This window comes from Juglans regia, chromosome 2, assembly GCF_001411555.2.
Source record: "Juglans regia cultivar Chandler chromosome 2, Walnut 2.0, whole genome shotgun sequence".
NCBI classification, from domain to species: Eukaryota; Viridiplantae; Streptophyta; class Magnoliopsida; order Fagales; family Juglandaceae; genus Juglans; species Juglans regia.
In genome coordinates this window covers 6,929,609-6,951,152 of record NC_049902.1, presented here as the reverse complement: position 1 = coordinate 6,951,152, position 21,544 = coordinate 6,929,609, and the positions used below count along the sequence as shown (strand labels likewise).

At 34.3% G+C, this 21,544-nt stretch overlaps 3 protein-coding genes across 3 annotated transcripts; 1 reads left to right on the top strand and 2 right to left on the bottom strand.

Moving 5' to 3' along the window:
* Positions 1-9,554: 9,554 nt before the first annotated feature.
* Positions 9,555-11,508, top strand: LOC108999415 (photosynthetic NDH subunit of subcomplex B 4, chloroplastic). The gene is made up of 6 exons (XM_018976310.1): positions 9,555-9,755; positions 9,850-9,894; positions 10,184-10,343; positions 10,446-10,501; positions 10,601-10,672; positions 11,201-11,508. The coding sequence occupies exons 1-6, from the start codon at positions 9,660-9,662 to the stop codon at positions 11,312-11,314; spliced, it is 543 nt and encodes a 180-aa protein (XP_018831855.1). The 5' UTR covers positions 9,555-9,659; the 3' UTR covers positions 11,315-11,508.
* Positions 11,509-13,884: 2,376 nt separating this feature from the next.
* On the bottom strand, positions 13,885-15,330 carry LOC108999416 (chlorophyll a-b binding protein P4, chloroplastic-like). The gene is made up of 3 exons (XM_018976311.2): positions 15,025-15,330; positions 14,511-14,926; positions 13,885-14,342 (listed from the first exon to the last, which is right to left on the bottom strand). The coding sequence occupies exons 1-3, from the start codon at positions 15,234-15,236 to the stop codon at positions 14,206-14,208; spliced, it is 765 nt and encodes a 254-aa protein (XP_018831856.1). The 5' UTR covers positions 15,237-15,330; the 3' UTR covers positions 13,885-14,205.
* Positions 15,331-18,465: 3,135 nt separating this feature from the next.
* Positions 18,466-20,371, bottom strand: LOC108995489 (expansin-A1-like). The gene is made up of 4 exons (XM_018971067.2): positions 20,251-20,371; positions 20,034-20,168; positions 19,636-19,948; positions 18,466-19,208 (listed from the first exon to the last, which is right to left on the bottom strand). Exons 2-4 carry the CDS (start codon positions 20,158-20,160, stop codon positions 18,902-18,904), a joined length of 747 nt encoding a protein of 248 aa, XP_018826612.1. The 5' UTR covers positions 20,161-20,168; positions 20,251-20,371; the 3' UTR covers positions 18,466-18,901.
* Positions 20,372-21,544: the final 1,173 nt, after the last annotated feature.

Here is a 21,544-nt window from a genome sequence, read left to right as displayed (position 1 = left end):
TCTTTACAGAATCTTCCAGAAATTTTTTGAGATTTTGGTCTCTTCTTTCTGGGTTTTCAGAAATAGGATGAATAAAAGAAGATCTAGTTCTAGTGAAAGAATTTCTTCTTTCATTGTTTGCTAAAGGTTGGTCAAAACTAATTTTAATATTACCATCCAAATACTGCTGAATATAATCAAGGTTAAGCTCATGAGCTAAAACCATAGTAGGATGAACTTCATTTTCCAAAGTCCATTCATTGGAAAGAGAAATATCTTTCCAATAAATCATTCTTGGAACTTGAATGTTCGCATTAGGAATATGACTCTGAACTAACAAAATTTTATTTCCTGAAATTTTCAAAATAGCTTTAGGATTCAAATTGGTCTTTAAAATCCTGTAATAAATGCAGTAAACTATGACAAGAGGTTTGCTACATTCTTCCATTTCATAATCAGAAGTTAAAATATTTAAAGTCAAAACTTTCTAAATATTAGGATCATTCAAAGTAAGAGTTAAATCAGGAAAACAATCAAAGTAGACAGGACCACTAAACAGAGAAGATTGAATCATGCCTAGGAAACTAGTTTCAAATCTCTTGAATCGAGCATCTCATAGACAAAGAAGTACCGAATCATTGATGGTTTTTCTTGTTAGAGGTTTAACAGCAACTTGAATAGAACCAATATGCAAAAATTTGTAACCTTTTACCAGAAAATCTTGAATCGATTTTCTGTTAAATAGGCAACGCTTTTCATGAGTTTTTGAAATAGCATAGGTTTATATAACAGTTTTAACATTGAACTCAGTCTTGAAAGCAGATTGAACCCAAGTGATTTTGTAAATAGATTTGGCATCAATCTTTGGAATACTCCAACAATTCAAATCAACAGAATCAATTTTTTCAACAGAAAAGTCTTCTTCATTAATAATATCAATAGGTAGACTAAACCTGGAACTAATAGATGAATTGGATCTGAACATCCTATTCATTATGAAATCAACCAAAACAAAACTCAGCAGTTACAAACCCTACCTTCACTCATATCTCTGTTGCATTTCGTAACACATACCCTTGGTCTAACCTTGTACCTACTCTTGCCCTACGCGCACTTGGCAAAATAGGCCTTATAGACAAGGTTCTAGGAAGTCAATTACAGACGGGGTGACGCTAACAGAAACAAGAACTAAACAAGATCTAACAATTACAAAGTAGTTTGGAGATAACACAATAACCAAAATGAAGAGAAATTATCAATCTACCAGCAGACAGAAGGCTATGTCTTCTTGCATTTCGTATATGAGTGACGATAGGATTAGTGAGTATTAAGTTTAGTTTTGGTTGATTCCATGATAAATAATATGTTTAGAACTAATTCATCTATTAGTTCTGGATCTAGTATGCCCCCTGATATCATTAATAAGGAGGCATTTTCTATTGAAGAAACTGTACTGTTGATTTTAATAAATAGAGTATTTCAAAGATTGATACTTCATTTACAAAACCAGTTGGGTTCAGTTTGTTTTTAAGACTGAGTTCAATGTTAAAATTGTTGAACAAGCTTATGTTATTTCTAAAACCCATCATAAATGTTGCCTGTTTAACAAAAATTCGATTCAATATTTTCTGATAAAATGTTACAAATTTCTACATATCGATTTTATTCAAGTTGCTGTTAAACCTTTGGGAGAGAAGTAGTTGAATGCCATCAAATTATGCAGGTTACCATAAACGATGGTGACATTGTATGGACTGTCTATTCAGAGATTATCTAAGTCATGTGCCAATGATGTGTGTAAACTTATATGCTTTACCAATGTTTTGCTACACGATTGACCATGGGGCCGTTCAGCAAATGGTAGGAGACCAGTTTCAGCATTTGAGACTGTAAATCAATATGTCTATGCAGTCATGCAGGTACTATGTCGCATTGCCAGACGGGTGATTGCTCCAACACACGTGATTGGGGTGGCACCTTATATTCAAGGAAACCCAAGACATTATCACTGGTTCGAGGTAGCTATTTTTCAGTCGGATAAATCCAAGGTTATTGATTACTTTACACTTTACAAGTGCGGCCGCAACCACTGACAAAATTTGAAAAATCACTAATTGATAATATCATTGTAGAAATGTCTTAGTGCAATGGACAGGACTTTCGTCAATGCATGAGCATCCGCTAAAGTAACTAATGCATATATAAATCAGTATCACCACATTGCCCAAAGTGTGTTGGCATTGTGTGATTTCGATATGAAATTCACATTTGTATATGCCATGTAACGCTCTATTCCCAGAGGTCCGGAGAGTTAACTCTTAATACCTAAAATTAGCTTAAATAGTACAACTATAAAATCCAGAAAATCCAATAAAATATTAATCAATTTAATCAATCCAAATATCTAAGTTCCTCCATGGGGACAATAAAGAAAATCTCAATAACATAAATTAAAAACTCTCCAAAACTCGAAATTATCCTTAACTCATCAAATCAAAATACCCAAAAAACAAAATCAGTTTACTAATTACGACGCTCAAATAAGCACTTGTACCCTTAGGCACTTATTCCACTCTGATCATCACACCTACTAAAATTTCATACTCTTGTTCTCTAGCTGAACCATCAAAATTATCTGAAAAATATATGGAGATAAGGGGTGAGTTATCAACAACTCAGTAAGCAGATGACATATACTGGTGTATAAACATGAGCATTTACAGAGTTCAGAACAAAAATATTTTCTTTCAGAATGCAGAATCAGAATAATGTTTTCAAAATGCAGCGTCAGAACATGTTATTAAAAATATCAGAGCGAAAGTTCAAAAATATTCATAATCAAAATCCATTTGGCATAGCATAAACTGAAACATCACATCTTATCTTATCATATCAGAATAAATACCATATTTAACCCTCGTGGTAGGGTTGTGCAAACCTCGGTAGCTAACCAAGCAGAAATAGAATGTGAATCTTCCTCTTATTCATTCTCGGAGTCCCGAATGTGCACATAGGAAAGACCACGCAGAAAACCACTTTGTTTCCAAAGTGGATGCACCAGAAACAGAAAAGTTGGTACCAACCCGAACAGAGGCCACAGTTTTACACCTGTGGTAAGGTCAGAACGGAACAGAAACAAAAACAGAATGTTATGCCAGAGGTTTTTAGAAAGAGAAATGATACTTGCAGTCGTGAGTATGTAAGCGTCGTGCAGTCATTTTGAAAAAAGTGAATAAATATAGGACTCACATGAAAAATAAATTAATTTTTTAATAGCTGACCTTACTCTTTTTCAAAGTGACTATACTGCGTTTGCGCATTCCACAACTGTATGTAGCATTGCTCTTTCAGAAATCACATCAGATCATATCAGAGTACAGAAAATCTTCCAAATAGAACAAAATCATATCACAACATAATTTATACACAAAATTTCATATTCGCTCTATTTTGAAAATTCAGAAACAGGATGTCAAAAATAAGCTCATGTCTACACCAGTCATGACAGAAAATAATTTATTCTTAAACAAAATCTCATGAGTAATGCAGAACAAATAACTAAGGTAGTTCAAATTTCTTTTCAAAATCAAATATGTATATTTTTCAAAAATAACCCAAGCTCATTTTATTTTAATGCAAAGTCTAGCATAGGAATCCCACTTACCTGAACTTCTTAACTTTTCGAAAATTTTCTCAAAATGCCGAACAAATATTAATCATCACTTATAAAAATCACGTAATTTTCGTAAATTTTCAATCAATCACGTATTTCGATATTCAAACCAAAATTGCTAAAGGAACCTATTTTAAATCCTCAAAACCTAAAGTTCTCATAATTCCTAAAATACCATCATTTTCTAAAACCATCAATATCCACTTAATCAAATTCGTACCTAATAAGAGATTTAATCGAACAAGTGTTAAGACAATTACAGAACTCAATAAAAAGTAATATTTAAAATATCTAAAGTACCGACAATGTATTATAAATTAATAGAATACTTAGACTACTTTAAAAATCTTATAAAATACGCCATGAAAAATTCATCTCTTAAAAAAAATAGGTTTACTTCCTTTAGTTAACAATATTATTAAAATATTTTCTACACAAAAATAATGTTTTATGAGACTTAAAACCAAAACTCATTTTAACATAACAACAAAAATAAATAAATAAATACCCTTATCCGAAAACATATTTCTGGAAAGTATAAGGGTAAAACTGGTAATAGAACTCAACTATCAAGTTAACACTTTATATATCTATATAATATATGTATTATGTACGTACATCATTTATAAGAATAAAACTAAATGCACACACAATATACGGGGATAACACCCAGTAAGCGGCGGCAGGGGCTTACCCACGGGAAATCGAGGCACGCGTGGAGGGGTAAGGGGCGACGGGGCTGGCTGGAGGAGCTGTGGTGGCGCGGCAGAAGAGCAGGAGCACAGTGGAGCTTCCATCGAGCAGCGCTGAGCATGAGAGAAAGAGAGGGAGAGGTGAGCGAGAGAGGGCGGAGAGAAAGGAGGGAGTAACCGAGGGAGGTACTCACCGTGAGGGGGTGCTACGGCTGGGGTGGCCTGAGGGTGTTTAGCGCCCTTATCTGTGCGAGTGGCGACGGCTTGGAGTGGCTGGTGCGGTGCAGTGCAGTGGTCCAGTGGGTGGACCTCTATTTTGGGTGGCTAAAAACAGGGGAATAAATGGTTGGGTTTTCCATTAGAGGGGTGGCTCGCGGTAGAGTTAACAGTGGTGGTTTTCGTGAGGTGGGATCACAAAGTGGTGGGGCTCTCAGTGGAGGGTATTGCAGCGGGTTGTGGTGGCTGAAAGCTGCTCTGTTTTTGGATACAAAAATAGAGGAAACCGAAGCTTGCAGTAGAGGCTATGAGACGTTAGGCGACAGCTTCGTGTGGCTGGGTAATGGGCACGGTGGTGAGGTCTGAACTGAGGTTCACAGTGGAGAGTGGATGAATTGTGCAGCAGCAACGAGAGGGTACAGTGGGTGATGGAGGCTGAGGTATGAAAAAGAAGAAGTGGCAACTCTAGGTTTTCGTTGAGGATGAAGAACATGCAAATATATAGATGAATGGATGACCAAAAAAAATAAAACTATAGAGAGCCGAGAGAGAGACGTGTGCGCGGATGTGTCGTGTGTGTGCATGGAGTGGACGAGAGGAAAACTTACGGGAATTAAGAAATATAGACGGAAAGAGAAGAAAAAAAAATAAAAATAAAAAATAATAATAACACATATGGGGAAGTTAACGTGTGGAAGAAAAGATGTTTGAAACAAAACAAACACAAAAAGAGGAGGAAATAGAGGCATATGTGCATGTGATGATAAGTGCCTAAAAATATATCAAAAGGGCGATACGAAAAAAAAAACCCTAGAGAAAAGAGGGAGACATGCGTGTGCATGAATAGGGATAAAACCGACGTAAAACGTGTAGAATCGTGGAGTCTGAAAAAAACAAGGTAACACGGGCTTGGGCTTACTGGTTCATTCCATGTATTTGGGCTCATGGATATGGCACGATAAATGGGCTTTTCCTCTGACTTTTGGCCTTCGATCCAAAACTCTATAATCTTGCAACTTGTCTTAAAAATATTTTCGGCCCATAAAAAATATTTTTAACCCAATAATAATAATAATAATAAACAGGCTTGGCGCTAGGCCTGGGTGTTACATGCTAGGTGGGAGGGTTTGCCCATGATGTTCGCCTATTAATCTATGCATTGAGTCATCCGGGGAATAATTTCCACGGCCTCTCGAGGGTAAGTTTTATACATTATTTAATTCTTGGAAGAGTCATGTTAATTTTTTCTTTGAAGATAACATTATTTAGTGTTTTAAAAAATTATCAGGTTATTATTATTGAGGGATTTATACCCCCAAATCCAAGGGTAAGGTATCACAAGTCTAAACATCATAGCAATTGTTCATTCTAAGAATATCAAGATTTTTTCAATTATCGGGATTCTTTCCTACAAAATGTTATTGAATGCATTTTTGGTGTTTTAAAAAAAGGTTTTAGAATTTTGAGGTTAATGCCCCCATACATGCCAAAAAAAGTAATGATATATTGTTGTTGCATGTTGTACCATACATAACTCCATTCGCATGGTTACACCTGATGATGAGATCTTCCAAACGTTTAGCAATCCGGATTCTTATTCAAGTATGATTGTGAATGATGATGTGGTTGCATCATCTTGTATTTCAGGCATGTCAAGTGCCGATCTATGGCTGCAACTAGGGATGTTATTGCAATACCTTTGTGGACACATAGTAGTAGGCATTGAAACGTGTAATTTTCACCATGGTGTAGGATTTCTTTTTTTGTAAAGGTGAAACAATAGTTTGTAAATTGGGGGCTTTAATTACATATAACGATTTTGTCTTTAGAGCAATTGTTTTTTAATTGGAAAATGCAATTGCTGATCCCGATTAAAATTGACGTAGAAGATCGAATATTAACTTTTATGAATGGAAAATGCTACATGCCCCGCTGGGGGCTCCCACTGGGGGATGTAGCATTTTTTTATCTATTTTTTTAAATTTTTTTATATAGATATTTTTAATCATTTTAAATATTTTAAAAAATAAAATAAAAATTACAATATTATTAAAAAATATTATTTAATCACGAAATAGAATAAAAAATATATTTATTCTATTTCATGATTAAGGAAGTATTTTTTAATAATTTTTTTTTATTTTCTGATTAAAGAAGTGTTTTTTATTGATATTTTAAATTTATTTTATTTTTTAAAAATATTTAAAAGTGTGAAAAAAAAATAAATTAAAAAAATACACATAAAAAAGTACATGCTAAGTCCAACGGGAGCCTTCAGTGGAGGCTGTAGCATGTCCATTTTAAATATTTAAAAAAAAATCATAATATTATTAAAAAATATTTTCTTAATCATGAAGTAAAATAAAAAATTATAAAAAATATTTTTTAATAATTTTTTATTTTACTTCGTGATTAAGAAAGTATTTTTTAATATATATTTTTTTACTTTTTTATTAAGAAAATATTTTCTTAATAATATTTTAAATTTATTTTTTTTTAAATATTTTTAAATATTAAAAAATCTATATAAAAAATTATTTAAATAAAATACATGTAAAATAATCTACAGCCCCCAGGCTGTAGCATCACCCTTTATGAATATACGTACTCACAGTATTTAACAAAGCAATTTACTAATATACTTACGCTCATACTTACTAAATAATACGTAAACAAATTTTGGAATAAAATGGGGCACGAGAATGTTGTCTTTATAATTGATAATTTAATATTTTTACACATTTTGGATTAAATAAATTTGAGAGCAAAAAATGTGGGAAATTAATTTTTAAATGCATTGGGGGGATTTCCTCATAATATTTGTTATTTATTACTATAACATATAAATAAAATAATGATTCAATCATTACAATAACAAATCAATTATTGATAAGACCCACTATTTTTTCAACTTCTCATAAAAAGTTAAGCATATCTCAACCTATTTCATACATCTAAACACGTCTAAACAAATCTCAATGGGACTCACAAAATTTGCTAAAACATCTCAATTCACTACTATTCACATATCAATTCAAATCATCTGAACTTACCATAGCATCCAAACACTGACTAGGATAACTAATTTATTCAAATTGAGTCACAAATTAGGATGATCTCTTCCAAGGCAGTCATGTTTTTGAATCTTAATTCCATGTAAGTTGTAAGGCAATGGTGCTAATATTGTTGTTGTTACACTAGTCATGGGCTCCCAAATCACTTGGTGTTTGTTATTTTTTTTTTTGAAAAAATCTCTTGATAATTAATTAGTACTTGTCAAGCATCCACGCGTTCAAGGAAGGTTTGGGTATCAAAAATACCTCAGGTATTCTTAGAATACTCAATTACTATTTATTACTTTTCACAGACTTTTTTATTATTATTTATTATTTTTTATTACTATTCAATATTCTATTATTACTTTTTGATCATTAAAAAATGTGACTTTCTTTAATTATTAGCTTTAATGAATTATTTACAGATGAAAAAAGACAAAATGTTCTAGTTAAAAGATGATTTGTCATATGTCTCTTAAAATTCTGCTCTCTTGAATTCATAATTAATGCAAAAAATGGATGACATGACCTAATAAGAGCAAAGCTATTGTTTCAAAAATTATAGATAATAGAAATAACACAAAATGTTATAGATGAAGAGGAAGTGTTCTTGGCTTCAAATTTTCATAAACTTTCAAATTATTTTAATTTTATGATCATTTAACACATGAATAGATGATGGGGCTCAACAAGAGCAAACTCTAAAAAATCATGAATGCTATAGTCTCTCTAATTTCTTGAAATAATAGGGGTAATCAATATTGCTCATGTTGTGGTTTAATAGGGTTGTTCTTGAGTACTCAGAGATCCGATCGAATTGATTAATTTGGATTGACTTGGTTCAATTTTTCTACTCTAAATATAGTTGAGTAATTCAACATATAATCGTGAAATGCGTAAACGTTACGTAATCACTTTAAAAAAGAATAGGGTCTACTATTAAGAAATTAATTTTTTTTTTATGTGAGTCTCATTTTTTATTCACTTTTTTCAAAGCGATTACGCGGCTGTTGTACAATTCACGGTTACAAATATATTTTCTCTTTATAGACTGTTGTCCAGTTAAAACGTAAATATGGTAATGCAAGTGCCATTTTTTTTTCCTATTTTCAAATTGAAAATATTCATGGATTTAACTCATCTCATAAAACCAGTTCTACAAGAAATGATTGCTCATTCCTTATAAAAATGCTCAAGATCTTGTCCACATGCAATGTGAGTTTATTTCTCAACATCCTCCCTTATAGGCCATGCAGTATTTTTTTTTTGTCCTTGTCACAGGGTAAGTAGTGTGGACTCCCATTCATCCTTTGGTTAACTCTAATACCATGAAGAAATTCATGGATCTAACTCATATCATAAAACCAGTTCTACAATAGAGGATTGATAATTCCTTATAAGCATGTCTAAATCCTTGTCCACAAGCAATGTGTGATTATTCCTTAACACAGATGAAAAAACTTCTACATATGAAGATTCTTAAGTGAGAGATAGTCAGATACATAAAGTTAATCTTACAACATATATTATTGTTCGTATGTATTTTCAGACAAAGATTAAATGTCCAATAAATATTTTAGAAATTATTTAATGTGTCTATCTCTCTTCATATTACGGCCTCAAATTCCTATATCTTACATCCATATTATGAGTCCTAGTTGCCAAACAATTCAGGTTATACTGATCACACCCAAGAGAAAACAAAATAAAACCAAAGGAGAATAGGATTTTTACCAACATTTTCCCCTTAATAAATGGCAATGTCAGTTTAGATGCAATCAACAAATTAAAGCCATCAAACAGTAGTAGTTTATTTCATGACGAAGGACCCAATACAGTGAGTCTTTTGAATGAGGATATGTGAGTCATTTGGCAAAAACGCTGTGGCGTGTTCCCTCGTATCCGATTTGGTTTGCATGTGTGTAAAATGGAAGGGTGGATGCAAATGGTTCCCTTATCCACTCTCCCTCCCACAACACCAAATTCTAAAATAGCAACCAAAACTCCCACTTTTCACCGTTCTACGTACCTCTCTTTCAAACCATGGCTGAATCTGTCATGGGCTTTACCATCATCAGACCACATGTTCATTGTTCTGTCCAAACAAAAAGATTGGAAACAATTCCATGTTCGAGACTGGTAAAATCTTGTCTCCATTTCCATGATTTCATAATAGGAATCATGTTCTAAGTTTTCGAAAGATGGGAACTGAGCATGTGTCATGCTTTTGCAGCTTAGACAGAGTTCAAGCTCTGTACCTTTCAATGGGTGGCAGCAGGTAAGTCTTTTTGGATAAACTTTTTTTTTTTTTCCTGTTTTTTCAATCGTACATGGCACTCTCTTGCCTTAATGAACGTTGTTATATGATATAAGAAGTGAGATTTTCTTCTCTTTAAAGTCTTTTTGGATGAGCTGTTAATTTCTTTTATGGTTGTTTTTGGATAAACTGTAAAGCGTAGCCAATTGCATGTTTGGTTGCTGAGAACAATGAGGAAAGAGAAAAAGAATCTGTTCTCTCTATCTGTACAGCATCATATCGTGTCCCTTATATCTTTTTAATGCAATAGTTTGAAGGGCGGAAGAGCAGAAGGTCCTCTTTATGTAAAGCAAATGCTCTCCCTGATTGGCCTCTGATGGCTGTTCTAGTTGAGCATGTGGAAGGCCAAAGAGATTTTGTAACCTTCAAATCTGTTGTGCATCTCAGCGATCAAGCCATTAAGAACGTCTGTAAGTGTTTCATTTATTCCCTTTCTCATGAAGCTGAGAATTAGAATCTTATAAAAATTGAATGTTCCTCTCTTGTTTTGGCTTTCCACTTTACTGTTGTAGATGCTTTCTACATGATTTTCACTTGTTGGGGATGCTTCTTCTTTGGTTCCATGAAGGTAAGCTGTCTCATCCACTCCTTTAATTTTTTGGGTACATCATTGTAACTTTCTTTTAGTTAAAGGTGTAGTAATTATAACATAGTTTTGCATGTGTAGGATGCTTTCTATGATTCAGAACAATACAGGAAAGATGGAGGAGATGGTACTGGAAATTGGCTATATGAGAAGGTAATGTTCTTGCTCAACTCATCATTGGAATAATGGAAGTTGGAATATGCAGGTTGAATTCACCTTTTAAACAATTAAGAACAACTTTCCACCATGCAGATATCGTTCTCTCTGAACCTGCTCTCTTTTCTGCTACTTGGCATCTTTAAAATTATTTCTCTAATTCGTTTCCTAACTTGAGGAAATTAACTCAGAAATTCTCAATTGCAAAAATTCTCAACAGTTTTTAATTTGAACTATGGTCCATGACCAACTTTCTAATGTATGTTGGTCATCCAATTTCAAAAGTTTCCATCTGGAAATATAGGCAGCCACTCCCTTATTTACAGTCAGGCTACTCGATCCGGTTGTCCTATTTGCAAGTCGGTGTGGAGGACATATATCTTCTACTCTACTAACAAAACAAAATTTGATTTGCAATAGAAGTTTAAAATTAAATTCTCATGCAAATCAAATACTACCATGTTAATTTTGTGGCCACCTGAGTCCAAGGATTGAAAATTATGACTGAGATCTATGACAATGCAGCAAGAAGACATTGAAGAAACTGCAAGAGCTGAGTTGTGGCGTGAGGAGCTGATAGAGGAGATTGAACAGAAGGTCGGAGGGCTGCGAGAGTTGGAAGAAGCTGTTAAGAAATGATGAGCTTGTAAAAGTGATTTTCTGTGTTTATCAATTTACTTCAACTCACTAAACCATGCTGAAGGCATTATTGTATATACTTTTCAGCCTCTATGATGCTTTTATATGTCATTGATAAAGAGCATGCACCACATGTATTAGCTAAAAAGGGTAATAAACCATCTTGAACTTGAAGTGGTTGATTTCTTTATCAACTCAGTGCCTCAAAAACTGTTTCCAACTCTAGAAAACCATATAGAACTAAAGAATGACTATTTTTTTTTTTTTTTACCACCAAGAATGGTGGTTGAATGATTTGGGATGATCTGTCAAAGGAGCTTTTGTGACCAGAGGTTTTGAGTTTGATGTTTAAGCAAAACTATCTCTTTACCATTATAAGGCTACTATCTTAATTCTTCACCGGACCATCGGTGAGACGGTACTCTTGAGTATGATTAGATCAGGATGATAAAGTAAGCCTTGTAATAGGGTGTGGCATTACACCGTGTTATCCCAATTACCATAATTATCATCAACATTTTACAAAGGCTTAAAGCTCAAATAACTGAGTTGTGGCGTGTGGTGCTATAACTGATATCTATGATATATATGGGTGTAACCGGTGTGGTTTTGAACAAATTTTGGGACCAAACCGGTATACACCGGTTTTGTATTTTCAAGAATTGATATTGCACCAGTTACCCTCCTAAACCAATACTTCCGGTTTTACCGGTTCTTGTTCGATTTGATCCGATTTTCCGGTTTTAGTATTAGTATTACTAATGTATTTATCAAAAGGAATATGTTGAGAATTTATTAGGCCATAAAATGTAATTAATATATATACTTTATATTTAAAACATATGATCAAACAAATGTTCATGTTTAAGATTTAAATTTTGTATTATAAATTATAATATAACATTATTTCATATATAATTATATATATTATATAAATTTATAAATAATATAAAAAATATTATATATAATATTAAAAATTAATTAAAATATATATATACGAATCGGTCCAGTGCTAGAAAACCTAAAACTAGAACCAGATTGGTTTTGACCTGCTTTAAAATGGAGAAACGGGTCCCAGACCTAACCGGTCTAGAATCAGACTGAACCAATCTATTCAGACCAGTTCTCCAGTTTATTTTTGTAGCCCTAAATTGATATAGCTTACTCTTTTAGCAACTTATACGGTTAGTTGTGAGCAGGATGATCGGCTACAACCACCTCGAGACCTATGGCATAAAAGCGGCCCCGTTTAGATAGTAAAAATATTTTATCTTATCATTACAATTTTTTCAAATTCTTACACAAAATATAATAAACAGTTAAACTTTTTTAATTCCCAAAACAATAATAATATTAAAAAATAATATTCTAACAATATTTTATTCAACTTTTAATTTTTATCTCAACTCATTTCATCTTAACTCACTATCCAAATCACACCTAAATGGAAAGATACTGCCTGACTCATTGAAAGAAATGAACCTCTGAAAGTACTAGTAATAAATGCAGTGTATTTTATCACTGTTAATCTACATAAAATTGATTTTATCTCACCATTTGCAAGTATACTTTAAGTTTCTACAAGAAACAATTAAATTCTAAAATTCTTAATCCTAGAAAGATTGAAACAGACCGTCCAAGAGAATCCCCGAGAGAGGGAGGAGCAACTCAGAGAAGGGCCTCCTGGTCATGTCCATGATGAGATTTGAGGGACAACCTAAAGAACGGCCTTGTGATCATGAGACACCAATGCCATGAGCAAACTAACTAAAGGTTAAAGAAATATCACGAGTTAAGACCTCTTCTCATTAAAGTTAATTCACTTCAGAATCGAAAAGAATGGATTAGTCCCTAATGATCCTGATAAATTCACTTCAGATCACATGTGTATTATCTTCAATACTAATTTCCACGTTGTATTGATATAGTGAGGTTCAGTTATCCTTCTAGTCTTTTTGATTCTTTGGTATAATGAATAACACACATTCCTCTGGGCTAGCAGAGCATCCATCCATGGTTTTCATTCAATGTTAATGATGATTGTCTGTATCAGCAATAAACTGGGCTCCATTTAGGAATCTGTTAGATGACCTATTTTATTAAACACTAATCATAAGTGGAAATTCCTTTATTTCATTTAATTAACCTTTACCATGCCTTTATTATAGCCTATAGGGTTCAACTGAATGATATTTCATTGGTAATCATGCAAGTGATCAAATATATATTGATCATCCTGTTCACCTTACTTATCAAAAGAAAACAAATGATCATCTTGTTAGTGTTCCTGTCTCTTTTGCTAATTGCTAATTTCTGGTCTCTGGTGTCCACTGTCAAGGTAGCTAAGTCTGCCTTCCTGTTCCTTATAATTTTGTGTTCTCTCTTGCAGCAACCAGATTTGACTCTCATGAGTCACATTAAGCTTTATTTAAATGACAACGATGATAGCTGAAAGAAAAATTGCTGTGCACCATCCCATTTGAAGATTTGGCTGTACATTTCTACTTTAATGGAGTTAAATACAAATTCTAGATCGATTCACAGCTTTAAGTGTTGTAGTCCGTAAGACAGGAGTAATTTTTTTTTTTTTTTCTCTTAACATACTTGTAACATGGATAGCTGCTGATATTAGATTTCAATCACCCAAAAAACAAATAAAGTTTGTAGGAAATGAAAGCAATTACACTAGGAATTCCTCAATTTCTTGCTTCAGAAATGAAAAGCTAACTGCTAAGTAGTAGACGTAATCTGCATGGTGAAATCATATTGGATTCAATCTAGTTCCCCTGTACATGGATCTTGTTCACACTGATGCCACATCTAACTGAAAGCCGTGCCCCCACCCCCCCACCCCACGGAAAACTGGTTTTCATGTCATCTCTTGGGAGGACTTAGTAGCCCCCTAGTGTCTGGATAATGGTGTTGTGCCATGGATCTGAAAGGTGCTGCAAGAGATTGTCAAATGGTCCTTTTCCAGTAATATTGTGCTGAACCACAAATCCCAAAAATGCCAACATTGCCAATCTCCCTGCATACATGCAATAAAGAGAAATTAGAATTTAGAAGACAAATTTGAGAAATATAGTACTTCATCCTAGATATCCAGTCACACCTGGTATATGGTACATTTTAAGTAGCTCAATGACAAAATCGATGATGAAAAGTAGTATTAATCTACAATTAAACATCAATTTACCATTTGCAATCTCCTTCTCCTTGGCCTCAAGAGTAGGTGCAAAGTTAAGTGGGTTGAAAATTCCGCCAGGGTATCCCAGCTCATGGGGGGGCAGACTGTATTGCTTAAAGATGGGGTCCTGGTTGACACTTCCTGGGTTCTTTATGTCTTGCCACCTTCTGATCTCAACGTAATGGAACAAAATGAACTCGATCACGAACAGGGTCGATGAGGATGCAAAGTATTCAGCTTTCCCAGCATCATACCACTTTGGGACATCAAGAATCCCAATCTTTGTGAAAACCTCTGGAAGTAGCATTCCTGCAACACCCAACATAGCCCAACGACCATTGACAAGCTCTGCTTGAACGTACCATCTCAGGTTTTCAGGATCCTCAGCAAGTCCAAGAGGATCAAACCCATTGTCACCAGGAAGACTGGAAATTTCAAAAGCACTCAAGTTTCTTACTTTTGACATGTTTTAAAGGGCTAGTACTTAAAAGATTTTCTTGAGTGTAGATTCATGAATACGTACCTGCCATTAAGGTATCCCGGTGAGGCCAACCCCGGCAACCATTCACCTTTCTTAGCCTCAACTTTGAGAGAACCTGCGGAAGATGAGGAGTTTGCCATTGGTCTAATGGCCAATTCTCTGTGCAATTTACCTGAAGATCCAGTAAGGAACCTGGATTTCGAGGCACATGGCCGGAAGACCGAGGCCGAGGCTTGTGTTGTGACCGTGGCCATGTTTTCCGACCTTAAACAGTGGGGGAAAGTGGGTCTCAAGGGAGGAAAGTGGTGGTGGCAGTGATGGTAGAATATAAACTGGAAGGTTATGTTTTATGCATGCTTTGTTTTTCCATTTCAAGGGTATGCTTGTGGCTCCAGTTCATTGTTTGAAGTTGACGGTTGGTTTGGTTGATTTTTAGGATCCGACGGCTGAGATGTGTTTAGGAGTTATGGATTGGCCAATGGGGATCCATTGGACCTTATCCTTTTATCTTCGTGCCATATCCACAGATCTATTTCTTTGATGTAGTTGGTTGAAAATGACGCTGTGTGGGGTCCTTTTTCTTGCCACCAAACAAGATTTTTAGTGTCATATCTCCCAATCACTGCATGCCAAGTGGCTTCATCATCACATCTATCTTAGCTGAAGATTCATAATTTCATACATATATTTGAGTCACTGTGGCCTTTGCTTTGTGGTCTTGCCAACTCCCATGTACACAAGAGGCTGCCTTTTCACATGTAGCAATCGAAATTGTTGCATCAGATCCCTATCACCACCATTCCACCTTTTAATGTAAGAAATCTTTGATAGTTCTCCTGCAACCATGAGAAGTACTAGGTTTGCACAAAAATATTGTACAAGGAAGTTAACACACTGATATTTGATTATTCGTGCTTTGTTTCAAACTTCATCTTGCAATTTTCAAAAGACTCATGACTTGGTAACTCGTTTTTCTATAAGAGCACTCTCATTAGATTATGCAAATGCAAATCTAATGGGTTGTTTGGCTAATAAAGTATTAGAGCAACATGCACAAGATGTCATTCCTATCACAAAGTCACAAGATCATTGAGGCTATCATTGAGGCTCAGCTGCTCTCGACAATGTCAATGGACTTGATATGCATCCTCAGTCAGTACCAAATGCACCTACTGCCTATGTAAATGTTGCTATCAGATTACTAGAAAGTCCCTCCTTTAGTTGAAATGTAATGTACTTTTATGTATTTTCAGAGTTAGTTACATAGTTGTACAAATTCCTTTATTCTTTAGTTAGTTAGAGCTATTTTCTTTTTCTGTACAAAAAGGCAGCTGCACCTTGCATATATGAATTAATGAAGTGAGACAACACTTTTAGAAGATTCTCTCCTCTGCTTCTTCTTCTTCCATTCCTTTTGTTATTCTTACATAGAGTCTCAAAATGTGTTGCATTGGATTATGCAAATATAAAAATGGATGGCTTTTTGCTACAGTAAGTAGGGGTGTAAATTTAAACTGAAAAATTGAAAAATCGGTCCAGACCAGACCGGTTGGTCTAGTTTTGAACCGGTCCGGACCGGAACCGGTTCTTATTTTATGGAAACCGGCAGGATCCGGTTCAGTTTCGGTTCCATAGTTTCCAGGACCGGATCAGACCGGTTGAAAAAATATATATATAAAAATTAATTTTATATATTATACAAAATATTTACATATATAATATATAATATATAATTATATATTAAATTTTTATATATAATTATATATCATATATGAAATAATTTCATATTATAATTTATAAATTATAACATAAAATATTAATCTTAAATATGAACATTTGTAATTCGTTTGATCATATGTTATTAATATAATTATATATAAGATAATATTGTTATAATTTATAAAATAAAAATTTAGTCTTAAAGATAAAAATTTAATTGATCACATGCTTTAAACATAATATATATTAAATTATTAATAACATTTTATCATAAGAAGTAACACTTTATTATATGTTTTTTACATTTAAAAAAAATCGAAAAACCAGATCGGAAACCGATAAAACCGGAGGTACCGGTTTAGGAGGATAATCGAGACGTAATCGGTTTTAAAAAAGTAAAACCAGTACATACCGGTTCGGTCCTAGATTTGGTCCAAAACCAGACCAGACCGGACCAGTTACACCCCTAACAGTAAGTTAGTGTTGTGGGTCAAATTTGATAGTTATTGTAGCATGGCCAAAAGGAATAAAAAATATTTTTTTTCTTTACTTCCTACCATGATTTGGTTGCAGCAGTTTTTTTAGGACTATAATATTATTGATAATTAACATATAATCGGTAGAATGGTAAAATACAATAAAATACAATAATTTTAAAATTTTAAAAAATAAATTAATATTATTTTATTATTATATAAATAATATATGGATAATCTAATGTGAAGATTGGATATGAATGTAATAGACAAACACAAATTCATATCATATTAGTTAAAGTATGAGTTTGAGTTTAGCTATTCTAAAGAGAGTGTCATTAGAGCATTTATATTCGGTTCCTTAAATTTTAGCTAAAAATGACACTCCCTATAATTTTATCCTAAATTTTACTCATATTCAAAAAATCTTCTACATCTCATTTCCCATATTTTCTCTATTCTATTAAAATAATATTCTTCTATTCTTTCTTTATTACTTTTTTCTCTCACTTCCATTTACAAACTTAACTACTTAATAATTTTTCTTATATTTTGAACTATTACTCTAGTGAATATTTTAAACAAAAATTTTAAATTTTTTTTTTGCAGGTATAGTAATATTTTTAAAATTAATATTTAAAACTATAATAAATATGAGTATGAGAGAAAATACAGATGATTGAAAGAATAATTTATTTTATTTTTTAGAATATAATATTAATAAAAAATGATTTAGGAGATGAATAGTGATTCTCTATATTTAGAAAATCACTATTCATTCTCTAAAACAAAATTCTAAAATAAGAAATGGGTTGGGATGGTCCCTAAATTCTTTCCTATAATTTAGGAATAATAGTAGAATAGGGCATAGATGTGAATGCTCTTAGACGTAGCATAATTTAGCTTATGTAACTTCGACCAGGCCTCCTTATCCAACTTGAAACCCAAAACCTCACCTACTCCAAAGGGCCTGTGGACATGGAATGTAGCATGTCCATCAATTTTTCAGGCAATCCTCGAAAACCCATAATTTGGATTAGACTGCCAAGTTACACAGGCCCAAGATCCACGGTAGTGCTGCTAGACCTTGTGAAATGAATGCCCCCTATTGAGAGAGCAGAGCCATAGTAGGAGAGCTTGAGCAAATGGAATCATACTTCTACTTGGATCCCACTTGTGTCGATCGTCCCATTTCTCATATGTTTAAGGTACATGGTTCCTTGCCGCTCAGATGAATCTAATTACACATTTTATTCACAGAGATTTTGTGTTGCTGGATGCAGCAGTCTACTATTAAAAAGCTGACTGATTTTATTTCATCGTTCTCAAAAGACAACTTCAACAGAAGCCGATTACAGTTGCTTCATACACAAGACAGAAGTGCTTCTCAAATGAAGCACAACAAATGAACCAGACCAAGACCAAGACCAAGACCAGGACCAGGACCAACCCTACTAGAAAGTGGCGGGTGAAAATTAATGCCTGCCCACCACTGCCCTATTTCTGTCTGCTTTTCCAAAAGAGAGCGGAGCAGATTTACACATAATTCAATCTAAAATGGTAATTAGGGCCACCTCAAAATAACCCTCTGTATCCAAAAACTAAATACACCATTAACGAGTACTCTGACATATATATATATATATATATATATATATATATATCATTTTTCTTCTGTACTACCACAACAGTACTAATACTAAAATGGTCTTTCTGAAGTTTTATTATGGGAATTGCAAGCCATTAAAGGTCTGGCCAAAGGACCAGCCAGCAGGAGCAACATTGTTAGAAACGACAGTGCGCCCATCACTTGTGGTGACCTTCAAGGAGAGGCTTTGTCCATTCAGATAAGCATTGCTTTGCCAGTTCTGACCCCAGTTCCTAGACATTGCTTGCCAACCTGTTCTCGAACCTTTGATAGAAACAGCATGCACATCTCCAGCACCTCCAACGTTGGTGATCAAGACCAGGTTGAAGTAAGAATGGCCATTAATGGTGAATCTGATGCCCCCTCTCTTTCGGCATGGGACCCTATATTATCACAGATAAAAAATATTCAAAGCCTTGGCTTTTTAGGGAGGAAAGGTAAAGAGATGTACACTAAAGTCCAAATCTAAGTAGATAAAAAAGAAAGATGCTTTGTCTTACACGGAAGATATGCCCAAAAAAGTCAGATGCATATTCTATTGAACAAGAAAAAAATAATAATAATGGAAACCCAACAAATTAGTTGTAATTAAAATAATGATTTCTTGGGTCACTCCAAATTCGAAGACACAGAAAGCTGACAAGAAGTTAACCAGTAAGTGGATCCAGGAAATGCTTCGGTATAAGCGTTATAAGCGCAGAAGAGCTGTGCGCGCAGCAGATGATTAGCTGGTTTTCACAGTATTCTTTTATTCTGGCATGGGATGGCATGCACCAAAATTAAAGACGACCAAATTTATAAACCGCGTACCTTCTGTAAGCCACAGGAACAATGCCAGCTCTGTACTGAGCAATCTGTTGGAAGACAGGCTGAGAGAGATCAAAATGTTGCTGTGGAGGGTTGCACCACCCGCCTGCATTGTTAGGGAGTGCATTGTTGGGTGGGCAGAAGTTGGTGGCAGTGACCACAACAGAGCGGGGCAGGCACCACCTTGGTTCATTCACACACTTAATCTGAAAACACGCTCCACAGCTCAATCCGTTGTTGAATAAAGCTGTGCTCAGAGCTGCTGTGTTCGTCCCATATCCCTGGCTGTATAGGTTTCCATACCCACAAGCTCCTCCTGCACAAGGGTCAATTATAGGAATGAACTGCCTGGGAAGGATGATCGATGCATGAATAAGGATAAAAATTTAGTCACTTCTTACCCATTGTACCAGAGGCATCACCGCCTCCATAGAAAGTGGCATGGGCAACAGCCCAACCTCCATTAAACCCATTAACAGATGAGGCAAAAGAGAGAAACCCCACCAGAAGAAGTCCAAGAAATGCCATTTTTTTCCCTGCAGTGAGTGGTGATATCAGTTCAGTACCATTTCGAAACAATTCAAATGAAAAGAAAAGGTCACATGCAGCAGCACAAACCTTTTGATGAACTGAGAGAGAGAAAGAGGGTTGTGATCAGTATACTATACTTATGAGGAAATGGGGGGGGATAAATAGATGCTGGGAGGGAGGATCAAGCAACAGGGGCTACCTCGGGCAACGTCATATACAACTGACACTATTTGAGGTGTGGGGACCTAAAACCGCCAAGTGCAATTGGTTCTTGTCCGTAGGGAACAAAGGACACTTTCCTTGAAACCACGTGGTTTTCAGCTTTCCTGTGTGTGAATGATGCGCAAAAGTCGCTCTTAGATCCGAAGATTCAACTCGGGTTAAAGAAGACCATGTTTTTCTTTTGTCATTTTCCCCTCTATAGATTAAACTTTCGGCGCCTATTTGCATGCGAGTATAGTTCCTTTTTATTCTCAATATGTATATTCCAGATAGGCAACAGATCAGAGACTGTTTTGTGCAGAGAACACAGTTTTTGAAGTAACTTGATCAAAAGGGAAATGGTGCTCTGATATATTTGACAGAAAATTTTCAAAGGCATGCTGTAGATAGAAGGGAATTTTCCTTGCTTCCAAAATACTCTTCAAGTCAAGGAATCTTCAATCTTGCTTGCAATTCATGAATGCCAGCCAAAATCACCAGAAATTGCCCATAATTCATAGAATATAGACGTACATGCAGTAAAAACTTAATTCCTTGCAACACCCCAACTACTACTACTAGTCTAAAATGGCGGCATCGATCAAACCAGAAATAGCATTAATTGACTTTAGGGTAACTTTCTGCAGTGCTTATTATACATTTTTAGAACTTAGCATTAATTGATATATTTGATTATCAAAAATGTTTCACGTTCTTGTCAACAAAGGCATATGACCTGAAAGCATAACATCTAAACTTTTAAAATGGAGGTCTTGAGTTCGACTCCGTCCCGACTAAACAAAAAATATCAGGAATATGCTGCAATTAATTCTCAATCTAAGTTCACTTTCATGTTTTGAAATAGTTTGTTAGCAAACGGCAACAGTACTAGTACTTCTGACTAATTTCAAACTGAAGACTTCGATCCAGCACATTCAATATCTTCCATTCTTTTTTTCTCTTACAAAGTAATAAACTCATTCAATTTCATCTAAATAATATTAGATACAATTTTATTATTCACAAGTTTCACAGACTCTAATTAAAAAAAAAAAAACCCGCGCTATAATTTATTTACCTTTTTTAAAAAAAAATACACAAACTTACCCATTTTAAAAGTATATAAATTATTTTTTTTTAACGATATATATATTAAGTAATGTTACATACAGTCGTAGAG

Coding starts and splice junctions, on each gene's coding strand:
- LOC108999415 (XM_018976310.1), top strand. CDS start 9,660: ATGGCTGAATCTGTCATGGGCTTTACCATCATCAGACCACATGTTCAT. Junction 9,895..10,183: donor CTTTCAATGGGTGGCAGCAG/GTAAGTCTTTTT, acceptor TTAATGCAATAG/TTTGAAGGGCGGAAGAGCAG. Junction 10,344..10,445: donor TCAAGCCATTAAGAACGTCT/GTAAGTGTTTCA, acceptor TTACTGTTGTAG/ATGCTTTCTACATGATTTTC.
- LOC108999416 (XM_018976311.2), bottom strand. CDS start 15,236: ATGGCCACGGTCACAACACAAGCCTCGGCCTCGGTCTTCCGGCCATGT. Junction 14,927..15,024: donor CCGGGATACCTTAATGGCAG/GTACGTATTCAT, acceptor TGAAATTTCCAG/TCTTCCTGGTGACAATGGGT. Junction 14,343..14,510: donor GGAGAAGGAGATTGCAAATG/GTAAATTGATGT, acceptor GCATGTATGCAG/GGAGATTGGCAATGTTGGCA.
- LOC108995489 (XM_018971067.2), bottom strand. CDS start 20,160: ATGGCATTTCTTGGACTTCTTCTGGTGGGGTTTCTCTCTTTTGCCTCA. Junction 19,949..20,033: donor TGATGCCTCTGGTACAATGG/GTAAGAAGTGAC, acceptor ACCCTTGTGCAG/GAGGAGCTTGTGGGTATGGA. Junction 19,209..19,635: donor GTTCCTGTGGCTTACAGAAG/GTACGCGGTTTA, acceptor GTGATAATATAG/GGTCCCATGCCGAAAGAGAG.